A 13,400-nucleotide genomic window follows, 5' to 3' on the forward strand; every position below is an offset into this window, starting at 1 on the left:
TCAATGTGCATTCCTGGTGCCTGCAGAAGGCAGTTGCGGGAGTCAGATCCCCTGAAACTGTAGTTATGGATAATTGTGATCCACCATGTGTGTGCTTGGAACTGAACCTAGATCCTCTGAAGAACAGCCAGGGCTCATAAACAATGAGACATATCTCTAGCATCACAAATGCCTTATGAGTAAATAGGCATGATAAAGAACAAAAAAGATACATGAAAAAAATAAAAACAGGTGTTCGGCTAAAGACTGACTCAGAAAGAGGATGGCAATGGAGAAAGAAGAATGTGTAAATACTTCTAAATATTGATTGTGCCTTGTAAAGTCTGTTCTTCCTTGAAAATGAGGTGAAAAGAAAATTACTTACACATGAAAATGACATCATTTGATCCAAGTAAGAAGAGAATATCATGGGAACAAGTCAGTGTTTGTATTTAATCACATATCACATTCTATTTTTAGTTAATAGTTCAATGGGATATCATGATGATGCAAAATCCAATATTCCTCTCCATCTTACCCGTACAGTTGTACTCCATTTCCAGAAGAACCGTGTGAGTGAAGAAACCACTTCCAGGCTTATAAGAATGTGCACCAATCTCTCTTTTTTTGCTGTGATAAAATTCACTACAAAAGCAAGATAAGGGATCTTTGTTCCTTACTTGGGGAGATGGACAGGAACCGAGTTCAAGCATTCAAATATTATAGTGTGTAAGACAAAGTGAAGGTAGCATTCTAAGATATTTGTACCATAGATTTGGAGCTTAAGAGCTTTTCTCTGGTCTCTGTTGATACCAAGATGACATAGTATGAATGTCCTCACTAGCCTGGTAATTGATGGTGATTGTGTCTCCCAGAGATACATACAGGGTAGAAGTCTGCATCATTTTGATGTTACATCAGCCACCTGCAGTTAAAGACAAAAATCATAGCTACTAAGTGATCACATGACAAGACAAATCACTTGACAAATCCTTAGGAATGAGTGCGCCAAGCTAAGCAAATTGCCCTTCTTGTGCTAACTTCCCTGAGAATCAGAGGAGCAACAACACCAAGAGCTGAGTGGCAAACCTCATGTCCATGCCGTGTCCTGGCCAGGACTGACAGCACAGACTGAGGCTGTCTTATGAAGAAGTCCTCAGAGCTATGGCCTTGCTCTGAGCTCACAAAAATCACCATGGGCTGTGCAAAGCTACAGGGCTGGCTTGGGTCAGTGACTCAGCAAGAGATCAGAGTCCCCAAGGATCTCAGGCCTGACATGGGATGAACATGTTTTTATAGAAAAATAGGCATTTTTTCTGGAAAACAAAAGAACAAAGTGAGTCGTGTCATGAGAGTAGTGTGTTATTTTGAAGACTCCTGGTATCAGCATATTCTTTTGTTCCTAAAGGTCAATCTTGAACAGGGATCATTCAGAATGGCACAATCTTAGAGGTTCAAGAAGGCTGAAAACTCATTTTTCATAATACCTGTCAGTATTATGGATGGCTAGATTTATTTCTTTTAAAGATAAAGTGTGAGAGTGGGTCAGCAGGGCTCAGAGTAGATAGACACTTGACAATGTCGGAATTGTAGGCTCAGAGTGCTTGACCTAGTAGCAGGATGAATAGTGTGTGTGCATGTATAAAAAGTTCTCTCTGTGAGTGTTTCTCTTAGGCTAGTGAGGTTGGCACACCTGCAGTATTGTTAGAATGTAATGATTGTCATAGGAGGATAATCAAGGAATTGCAGTTTTGTGGCTATGTGTCAGAAATACTTTTGCAGGGGATGTATAAGAACTGATTATACCTAGACAGTTGTTTTAAATTGCAGATTGAACAAATACATAAGTTAATGCATGAAAATATGATTAATCATAAATAACAATAAGAAAATGTGCTTTTAATTTTTTTCAGAATATGATTCATGAAGAGCATAATTTTATCACTTCCACCCCTCCTTCTCTATTCTCTACCAACTCTTCTCATGTGATCCCAAGTCCCTTCAATTTAGGACTTCTAGTTTAATTATTATTCACACATACACATACACACAAATGATTTCTCTTAGTGTTGTTCCAGTATAGGTTTGTGCAATGCTTATTATCACTGGGAAGTGGATGACTCACTGGAAACTCATTCCTGGAAAAACCAATTCTCCTTTTCTCAGAAGACATTTGTTGACTCTAGCTCTTCATCTAGGGGGAGCATCTTGTGAAATTCCCTGCATTCATATTGTGTGTCAATTGCTGTTCTTGTTTAGGTAACTATAAATTTGAGGTTCATGGGTGGGTGCAGCTTATCTTAAATGTCTACAAGCATGTAGATAAGATGTTCTGGCCCTCAGGCTCATGACTTCAGGTCTCTCTTTCTCCATATTCTCTGAGTTTTAGGTGGAGGCATTGGGTTATAGATTTATGAACAGAGGCTTGTAGTGTTAGTGGTTGGGGCTAGCAATTCATAGTCATTCTCTGCATTATGAAACTATAGATCTCTGCGATACTTTTTGTTGAAAAAGAGAAGCTTCTTTGATGAGGAATGAGAGCTACAGTTATCTATAGGTACAAATGTAATTATTTAGTTCACACTTAGTACTTATATTGGCTTAGGAAAATAGCAGCAGTAGCCTTACTTCTAGGGTATGAATACTTCAGGCACAAGTAGTGGCCTAACTTTACAGTACCAGACATGAGTACCCTCACACTTAGAAAACCTTAAGTTCAAATAGGTTACTACTAGTTACAAAAAAGGGGGGGGGCTATCATTGAAATATTGAGGTTATCCTCCTGAGTCAGTCATTATTATTTATATTTTATAAACTTTATACTCAGAAAGAACTGTTGATTCTTTTCCCTCTTAGTGACTTGCATAGTACCTTCCAATACTTACAGAGATATCTCTCATGCAGGAGACTTCCAGGTCAGTTCCAGATGGATTTCTGCAACTTCTATGACAAATACATGTAGTATCTTAAGAAATAAGGTCTTATTTCTACTCAAAGTCTTGCAAGTAAACAGACAGCTGCCAGATCCTATATTGATTTGGGAGAATCTCTTGAACTCCACAGACCAAGAGTTAACAAGGAGATCTCCCATGCCCAGCTCTGGGATTTTTGTTCTTTTATGGCTCTCAATTTATGAATCCTAGATTTTTATAGATACATAAAAAGGTTGTATGTCTGTTTGCTTGTGTGTGTGTGTGTGTGTGTGTGTGTGTGTGTGTGTGTGTATGTTTGTGTATGTATGTATGTTTCAATGTGGGGAGCATATCTATATGCTACTTAAAATATAGTGGATAATAGGGGAAAGAAGGAGGGTAGTTGAAGGAATAGGGAAGAGTCAGAGAGCAGAAAACAAGGGGAAAGAATATTTTCAAAGGAGATGATATACTTTCTCAATTTTTGGTTTATGAAACCTAACATTATATATGTCAATAAGTAAGTTTTTTAGGAAAGAGAAGTTGAGAAAATATACAAGGAGCCCAAGAGTGAGGAAGAATTATAGGAGCTTAGAAAGGCAAAGCCAGTTCTCTTCCAGATTAGTTTCTCTTCCTGGAAATGTTGCCTACCAGGTTCTTGAATTCAATCCATGGAGATATGAATTCAGCTTCTTCATTCATGAACTATAAAATAAAGATTTTACCAAGTTCAAGAGACAGAGTTTGTGCTAAATTATTACTGAAGAAATGAAAAACAAACACAAATGTCTTTCTTTTCCCATAAGAAACTTCCAATTTGTAAGTGGCCATCTGTTCACTGAATTTCTCCTGAGCTTTTCACTAATGAATCAAGCATAGCTGCTCTCAGGCAGAGAAGTGTGCAAAGCCGCAGCTGTATGTGGGACAGGCAGCTGGTGGGACTCTCAAGGAGGTTTGTGTAGGAGGCTGAAGCACTGTGGGAGGAGTGCTATAATGCTGCTGACAGAAATAAACAACCATGTCTTCAGCCTGCACACTGCTGATGGTGAGAGTGAAGTCTGTCCCAGATCCACTGCCTGTGAAGTGATCAGGGACCCCAGATTCCCGACTGGATGCATAGTAGATCAGCAGTTTAGGAGACTGTTCTGGTTTCTTTTGGTACCAGGCTACATTAGTACTCACACTCTGACTGGCCTTGCAGGTTATGGTAACTCTATCTCCTACTGATGCAGGCAGGGATTCAGGAGACTGGGACATTACAATGTCCCCATGAGCACCTGCAATCAGATAAATAATGAGTATACACATATACACACATAAAGTTCCTGATACAACATTGAAATTTTAAAAGATTTTTTTCTGATGGCATTATGAATATCTACTATTGGCATCTTACAGGAAATAGCTATTATATCCTATGTATGATTATTATTAAAACTATGATTATTTTTCTACAAATAAATTACTTTGAAGATACTATAATACTTTTTAAATTTCTTATCAGACACACAGACCAGAAGGAATATGAAGACCTGGGTCTGTGACTTCATCTTGATGCCCCTGTCTTTCTGATGTATTTCAGTTCTTACAGCAAAGGCCTGGTTTATAAAACATGGGCAGCTGGGCTGACCTGTAAGGACCTATGCAAAGCACTCATCAAATAAGGAAGTAATTGCCTGAGCACTGGGGTGTAAGAGTTTCCACCTTAAATAAATAACTAAAAATGCCATAAAAGAGAATAAGGAATCACTGGGAAGGAAGCGCAATGACCAACTTAGAACTCTCAAACCACAAATGTCTGTATGATCTCATGACAGCCTTCAATTCACTATCAAAGACATTGATAAACAGCTGAGTTTTATAATAGTAGAAATACTACTGATTGACAATCCTAAGGAAACAATAAACATTCTGGGCAACGAAAGCAGAGTAAGAAACAGGAGTGAAAACAACAAAAGGATGGAAAGAAAGGGAGAGGGAGAAGAGAGGTGAAAGGAGAGAAGGGAAAGAAAAGAAAGGATGAAGAATAGGAGACCAAGTTTGGATTGGGGAGGGAAGTGAAGTGAGGGAGGAGACAGGCAACAGAGAAGTTTAAGAAAGATAAACATTAAAAAGAAAATTTGGGGCTTCAGAGACAGCTTGCAGGTTAACAGCACCTGTTCTTACAGAGAATTCAGGTTTGATTTTAAGCACTTACATGATGTTTCTCAGCCATCCCTACCTCCATTAGGATTCACACATTGTATCTATACATACATACATACATACATACATACATACATACATACATATATACATACATACATATCTAGATGTGAACCCACAGCTTCTGGTCCAGCTAACATATCTTCTGCTTGTTATCTCCATTCTGCAATCAATTACTCTTGATGAAAGCAGAAATAAACCTTTATTTATAAGTTGCCTTGATCATGGTGTTTTATTACAATAGAAGAGTCACTAATAAAATGGGACAATCCATCAAGAGGATATTATAATTGTAAAGTGACACACACTGAACATGAACAATTGTATGTGGTCCATAAAACTATCATTACCTGATGTATCCGTTATCTTTAAAGTCAGTTGATCAGTTTGGTTTTATTTATTTATTTATTTATTTATTTATTTATCTGTCTGTCTATCTATCTATCTATCTATCTAGTTATATGAGTACACTGTAGCTGTCTTCAGGCACACCAGAAGAGGGCATCAGATCCCATTACAGATAGTTGTGAGACACCATGTGATTGCTGGGAATTGAACTCAGGAGCTCTGCAAGAGCAATCAGTGCTCTTAACTACTGAGCCATCTGTCCAGCCTGATCACTTTGTTTTTAAGGAATGCATAGATTGTATTAGGATATTGTTTACATGGAGCCTTGTTTTTTCCCTTTCATAAACCTTAAATTTACTCATAAAAAGATATATAAATGCTGGAAGAGTCTATCAACACAAAGTCATATCCTTCAGTTTTGTGGAGTGAAATTTCACCTACACTGGGTTCCATACCAACTCCCCAAAGCCCACATATTCCATCTCTCTCTCCCAAATTCTCTTGTTCTACCTCATCTCCCCCTTCTGCATCCCCTCACTCCCATTTGCATCCACTTATGGTCCACAAGCTAAATTTATTCTACCCACCCCCTTTAAGGAGAGCTTTATGTTCCTCTTTAACCACTCTGCTAACTAAACATTTGGATCTAAGGATGGTAGCTCAGTTATCATTAGCTTAATTAGCTAATATCTTGAATATTTCTTTCTGGGTTCACATACCCTTACTTAGGATGGTGTTTTTCCCTCTATTTGCTAGCAAATTTCATGATGTCATATTTTTAACTGCTGAATACTACCCATTGTGTAAATGTACCACATTTTCTTTATCCAGTCTTCAGTTGAGAACATCTAGCTTGTTTCCAGTGTCTAATTTTTCTAAATAAAGCCAAAGTAAGCATCATTGAGCAATGGATGGAGAATAACTGGGTCTTGAGATAGCTCAACTCCCAAATTTCTGAGGAACTGCCTTATCAATTTCCATAAAGGCACCTTTTCACCCTTGCCCACCATGGAACTGTGTGCCCCTTCCTCCACATCCTCATCAGCATGAGCTGGTGTTATTTGTTGTTAAAATTGTTATTTTTATTATCCATTATGACAGGTGGGAGATAGGATCTCAAAGTGGTTTCGAGTTGCATTTCCAAGATAGCTAAGGATGTTGAATATTTCAAGTATTTCTCAGCTGCTTGCATTTTGTCTATTGAGAATTATCTGTTTAGATCTCTGACCCATTTTCATTGGATTACTTCATTTTTTGATAGCTAGTTTCTTGTGTTCTTTAGAGATTTTCAATTAGTCCTCTAGTGGATGTCAAGTGGATTAAAATCACTTCCTATTTTGTAGGCTGCTGCTTTCTTTGACTGATGGTGTTCTTTGCTTTATAGAGTTTTTTTTATTATTGTTTAAATTGTTTATTTACTTTACACCTTTATTACAGCTTGCTCCTTCTCTCTTCCTAGTCCCTCCCTCTCACTTTTCCTCTCTACCTCATCTACCCCTCCTCATCTTCTCCTCTGAAAAAGGGTGGCTTCTTAGGGATATCACTTAACATTGGCACATCAAGTTGGAGGCATATCTGGGACAAGCTAGAACAGAGGATGGTTGAAATTACCAAAAATCTGTGAGGGTAATACTAGCTTTTCTATTTCTTAGAGTTCTGTTTATTCTTTCATTGTAGTGCCTGCCATATCAGTGTTCTGTTCAGAAATTCATCTTCTTTGGCAGTATGTTGAAAGCTATTCTCCAATTTCTCTATCAGATTCAGTGTATTTAGTTTTATGTTGAGGTCTTTGATCCACTGGACCTTGAATTTGGGGAATGGCAATAATTATAGATCTATTTGCATTCTTCTATCTACAGACATCCACGTTAACCAACACCATTTGTGGAATATGCTGTCTGTTTTCTAGTGTGCATTTCTGTCTTCTTTATCATAAATCAGGTGTTAATATGTATGGGGATTTATGTTTGAGTTTTATATTTGATTCCATTGATCAACATGTCAGTTTTGATGCAAAAGACATGCATCAGTTTTTATTACTACAGCTCTGTTGTACAACTTGAAATCAGGAATGGTGAGACCTCTAGCAGTTTGTGTGTGTGTGTGTGTGTGTGTGTGTGTGTGTGTGTGTGTGTGTGTGTGTTTTCTTTTGTTTTGTTTTGTTTTTGTAAATTGGTCAGGATTGCCTTAGCTATCCTGGGATTTTTTGTTGTTGTTGTTGGTTGGTCGGTTGGTCGGTTGGTTGGTTGGTTGGTTTGTTGGTTGGTTGGTTGGTTTGTTGCCTGGTTGCTTGGTCAGTTGGTTGGTTGGTTGGTTGGTTGGTTGGTTGATTAATTGGTTAGTTGGCTGATCGGTTGGTTTGGTTTGTTGGTTGATTGGTTTGGTTTTTCTATTTGAAGTTGAGAATTATTCATTCAATGTCTATAAAGAATTATGTTGGAATTTTGATAGGGATTGTATTGAATCTCTAAATTGCTGTTGGAAGGATGGCCATCTTTACTATGTTAAACCTACTGATGCATGAGCATAAGACATTTTTACATCTTGTATCCTTGATTTATTTCTTCAATGATTTCAAATTTTTATCATATATATCTCTCACTTACTTGGTTAGAGTTACCCCCAACATGTTTTATATCATTTGAGAGCATTTTGAAGGGCTTTGCTTCTCTGGTTTGTAATTTTATTAGTTCATTTGTTATTTGTACATAGGACAGTAACTATGTTTTTGAAGATAAACTTGTATCCAGTCATTCACTGATAGTGTAAATTAGCTGTACAAGTTCACTGGTGGAACTTTTAGGCCTCTAATACATATTATATCATCTGAAAAAATGTAGTGTGACTTCTCCCTTTCTGATGTGCAATCCCTTAATTTTCAGTTGTCGTATTTCTCAAAAAAATAACATAGGCAATGTGCCTTCTCTTTCTATTTTGTGGAATAATTTGAAGTATATTGGTTGTCATAGTTTAAATACACCTGGCCAAGGGAGTGGCAATATTTGGAGGCCATCTCTGGATGTCCTTCCCTTCAATCTCTGCTCCATTTCTTTGTCACTGTCTCATTTAGACAGGAATGGCTCTGGGTTAAAAATTTTGAGATGGGTGGGTGGCTCCATCCCTCAACTGGGGGTTCTGCCTATCTACCGGAGGTAGTCTCTATAGGTTCCATCTCTCCTTTGTTGGGTATTTTGGCTAATGTCATATACATTGGGTTCTAGGAACCTCTTGCTTCCCTGATATCTGGGACTTGCTAGTAGCTATCCCCAGTTCCCCACTCCTCACTGCTACTTATTGGTGTTATTTCTTCTCTGAAAGAATGAAATAATTCTGAACTAAACTATCTAGCCTGGAGCTATTTTAGTTGGGAGTTTTTTAATGATTACTTCTACTTCACTGCAGTTCTACGTCTATTTAAACTGTTAATCTTGATTTAACTTTGGTAATTATTACTGACCATGAAACTTGTCATTTTCTTTTAGGTTTTCTAATTTGGATTGGGCACAATTTTTAAAATTATGTCCTTATGATTCTCTGGATTTCCTTGGTATCTGTTATTATATCTTCATTTAAATTTTTTGAATTTTGCAAATTTAGATGTTCTTTCTGCACCCTTTTATTACTTTGGATAAGGGTTGGCTATCTTGTTGATTTTTGCAAAAATTCATCTTTTTCATTCAGTCAGGCAATGTTGAGTTTGTACAATTACCTAAACTTTCTGTTATTTCTGTTAGTGTTGATATTAAGATTTAATCCATGGCATTCTGATAGGGTACAGGCAGTTATTTCAATTTTCTTTTATCTGATCATGTGATTAATTTTGAAGGAAGTACCCTGAGGGGCAGAGAAAAAGATATATTCTTTTGTGTTTTACTCAAACGTTCTGTAGATATCTTTTAGGTCCATTTGCTTTATAGCATCTATTAGCTCCAGTATTTCTCTGGTTGATTTTTGTTGAATGACCTGTCTGTAGATAAGAACGAGGTATTAAAGTATTCCACTATGAGTATGAGAGTCAATATGTTATTTAATCTGCACTGGTGTTTCTTATACAGCTGTGGATGGTATTGTGTTTGGGATATAGATCTTAATAATTGAAATGTCATCATTTTGGATTTTTTCCTTTAATGAGTATCTAGTCTTCATTATTTTTTTTGTTTTTCTTTTTGTTTGCTTTTATTGCTTTTATTTTGAAGTCTATTTCATTGGATATTCAAATAGCTATACCAGCTTCTTTCTTAGGTCCATTTGCTTGGAATATATTTTTCTAATCCTTTAGTCTGGGATGATATTTATCCTGGATGTTGAAGTGTGATTTTTGGATATAGAAGAAGAATGAATTTTGTTTGCATACATTATGGATATTTTAACTGGGAAATTATGGTCTTTTAGACTCAGAGACATTAATAACCAATGATAGTTAATTTTTCTTAGTTTGTTATTCCTGGGGGTAATGGTGGTGAGTGTGGCGGTGGTGCTTTTATGTGGCAGTATGTGTACATGTGTGTATGTGTATGTGTCTCTGTGTCTTTATTTCCCTTCTTTTGATTTTGGTGGTGTGATATTACTCATTTTCTTTGTTTTCATGGGTGTACTTAACCTCTTTAGGTTGGAGTTTTCCTACTAGCATATTCTAAAGGTCTGGATTTGTAGAAAGTTATTGTTTAAATTTTTTTATCCATCAATATTGATTGAAAATCTTGCTGGGTAAGAAACCTGGGCTGGGATCTGGGGTTTCTTATGATCTGATGGACATTGTACAGATAGTTCTTGCTTTTAGAATCTCACAGAGAAGTCAGGTGCAATTCCAATCCGGTAAGTTTTTATATCTTGTCAGCTCATTATTTCCAGTACATCAAAGCTTGCACCTGCAGCCAAGACAGATGTCTCTTTTCAGACTGATAAAGCCTATTGTTAGAAGTTTGTTTAGCCTGCCTATAATGGCAAATATTCAAGCTCTGCTCGACCTGTACAGTCCCAGAGTCAGAGGCATGGGGTGTCACAACTTTCCTTCTCAGCTTAGATGATGTATTCACAGGGAATTCCTGTTGATGTTCAAGGCTGAGATATTGAAACAAGTTGTAGGAAAGAAGGCTGGCTGAAAAGGTATTGACCCTTAGCGATGTGGTCAGAGAGGAAAGCAAGACCACAACAGTATTCCTGCTACAGAACTGAGGATGAGACTAGGAGAATTGGAACTTAGGAGTAGTACGAGAATTGTGGGTCTGACTTCAGCCTACTTATTGGCCTTTGCGTTAACAAGGAATGCCTGCTGGTTTGATGTTTGGAGCTGAGCAACAAGTTGGGGTAGCAATGCTAAAAAAGGATGATCTGTAAGATCCATAGGATATGAAAGGTGGCAGAAAAGATTGCCAAAGGTATTATGTTGAAGGCCTGGAAATGAGATTTGGCTGGAGTGCTTTTATCTGATGAAACAGAGAAAAAAAATAAGGCCTACAGGCACCCTACCTGATTTTCTGGCAGGCACATGATGTGAGTTAGCTTACAGGTGTTGCTGGAATTTGGGGATGTGTCCATGAGTAGCTAGGTTGGTCTATTTCTAGTTAATGTCTGCTGTTGCTGTGAGATGATTTAATGGAATGTGCTAAGGAAAGGAGTGTGGAAGGAACAGATCTTTATTTCCCATTGGGGTCATGTCAGAGGGAATATGGAGATTGCAGCTGGTTTTCTGTGACAGAGATGAGGATGAGACTCCCAACTTTTTATTTTTAAGCTACAGTTGTTCTTAGTCCCTGTGGTCAGATTTGGAACTAAGGCCCCCATAAAGAGAAGAATTTCAAAGGTGAGTCACAAGGACTTCATTCCTATGGAATTTGGAGCTGAGTGAGAAACTACCTCACACCCTGGGTTCATAAGTGAAGTTTACAGAACATAATCAAGTAGATGATCATTTCATAACAGTCTTACAATTTTGAGAAGGGGGAAAGGGCTAGGGGCTTATGTTCTACAAATTTAAAATTGGTATCTAGCACAAAATAGCAAAATAGTGTTTCTCATAACCATCACATAAGATGCGGCAAGAATAGTGTATTTGTGTGAAAAAGAACACACACACACACACACACACTGAAAATAACCAAACAAAAACAGGAACAAAGGCTCTGGTAGCAATTTTAACAAACAAAGACTGAAATACTATGGGAAAGGCCTTTTATAGCATGCAAACTTTGAGTTCCATTTCAAAATATTCAGATATTTTGGTTATGTAAAACAAACCCACCAAGTAGATAGTATGAAATTTTCAAAAATATTTAAGTGGCTAATAATTTCACATGACCTCACACTTTTGTCTTATTCTTTAAGGATATTCTGAAGATATTAAGATAACTCAAAATCTGACATTCAATTCTGACCTAATATTTACCACCTCTTTCAATTTACTGCTTTGGGTATGGGTTGATCTTGTTCTAGAACCTGAGGCAAGTAACTAGGTACTTATTTGGCATCTCTTATTTGACCAAATTCATTTGGTCATTTAATTGAGTTCTTGTGTATTCAATACAGGCATTCAAAGCCATATATTTTCCTTTCAGCATCACATAACTATGTCACAAAGATGCTAGGATGCTGTTTTGTCATTTTCATCTGATTCTAGGAATTGGTTTTTTCTCCATGACTTCTCAATAAATCAATGGTAATACAAGAGGCTACTGTGCTTACTAAATAATTATGTAGTTCCTAGAATTTCTCTCTGTGCTAGTTTCTAGTTGCATTTAGATTCTCTTATCCTTGTTAAGACTTACTTTGTGGTTTAGAACAGAGTCTGTTATTTAGATGGTTCAGTGGTCTGCAAAGAATGATGTATAGTATACATGATTGATGTGATATAATTTAGATGTCTGTTGTGTCCATTCATTTCTTCTGCAGTTTAATTCTAAAGTGTCTATGGTGCTTTTAAATTACAGTCAACAATGAGAGTGGTGTACTAAAATTACTCTCTGTTGTTGTATCTTGATATAACTGACCTTCTATGTGCATTGTATCTGCTTATTTGTTTTCATTGAAGCTCCATCATTTTGTGTGAATATATTTGTAATTGTTATGTACTTTGCGTGACTCTTTATTTTCTTTATTTGTTAATAGCAGTGTAGGTTTGGATTCTACTGAACCAGATATCAGCAGAGCTGAACCAGCTTGGCTGGGCTCCCACTCTCCTAGTATATTTACTTCAATAATTTAACTCTCCTCATGTAGAGTATCATTAATAGCAAGGTTTGTTTCTCAGAGAAAACTGTTGAGTACAGTTTTCAAATTTAGTTCAATAACATATGTACCTTTATAGCTGAATTGAGGTCATTTAAGGTTAAGAAATGATTGCTAATACCTATAAATTTGTTGTGGCTTCTTGATGAATTGTTGTTTGTTTATTTGTTATTTGTTGGTTTGTTTGTATTCCTTTTTCCCTACTCTTCAACTAGATTCTAGTTTCTTGACATCCAGTTTTGTACACATTGGACTCCTTTCCTTATAATCACTGTTCACCTCTTCTTCACATGACATTACCATTTGTGCTCTCATGATTGAGATGCTCTTTCTTGTTCCCGGAGTGCATAGTATTTTATAGTGTCTTCTGTAGTGCTATCTTCAAGATCATGAACTGCCTTAGTTTGTAATTGTCTGGTAATGTCCTTATTTTCCTTCAATTTAAAAGATAATTTGTTAGACATAGGTAACTTATTTAGTAATTACATACCATCTGGACCTAAAATATATTTTCTAATGCTTTTCTTTGCTTTAATATTTCCTGTGAGAGTTCAGATGTCAGTCTGATGTGTTTGTCTTTGGAGTTAAGTTGACCTTTTTCCATTACATCTTTATTATTATAATTATTATTTCTATTGGATATTTTATTTATTTAAATTTCAAATGTTAGCCCCTTTCTGGTTTCCTCTCCACAAACCCCACATGCTACCCACTACCCCTGCTTCTATGAGG

At 36.8% G+C, this 13,400-nt stretch overlaps 1 gene segment (V, D, J or C); it reads right to left on the bottom strand.

Annotated features, from left to right (window-relative positions):
• Positions 1 to 3,776: 3,776 nt before the first annotated feature.
• Positions 3,777 to 13,017, bottom strand: LOC116099910. The segment is given in 3 exon segments: positions 3,777 to 4,168; positions 4,406 to 4,459; positions 12,969 to 13,017. Coding segments are annotated over 3 exon segments (495 nt in total).
• Positions 13,018 to 13,400: the final 383 nt, after the last annotated feature.

This window comes from Mastomys coucha, unplaced genomic scaffold, assembly GCF_008632895.1.
Source record: "Mastomys coucha isolate ucsf_1 unplaced genomic scaffold, UCSF_Mcou_1 pScaffold20, whole genome shotgun sequence".
In the NCBI taxonomy this organism is placed as follows: Eukaryota; Metazoa; Chordata; class Mammalia; order Rodentia; family Muridae; genus Mastomys; species Mastomys coucha.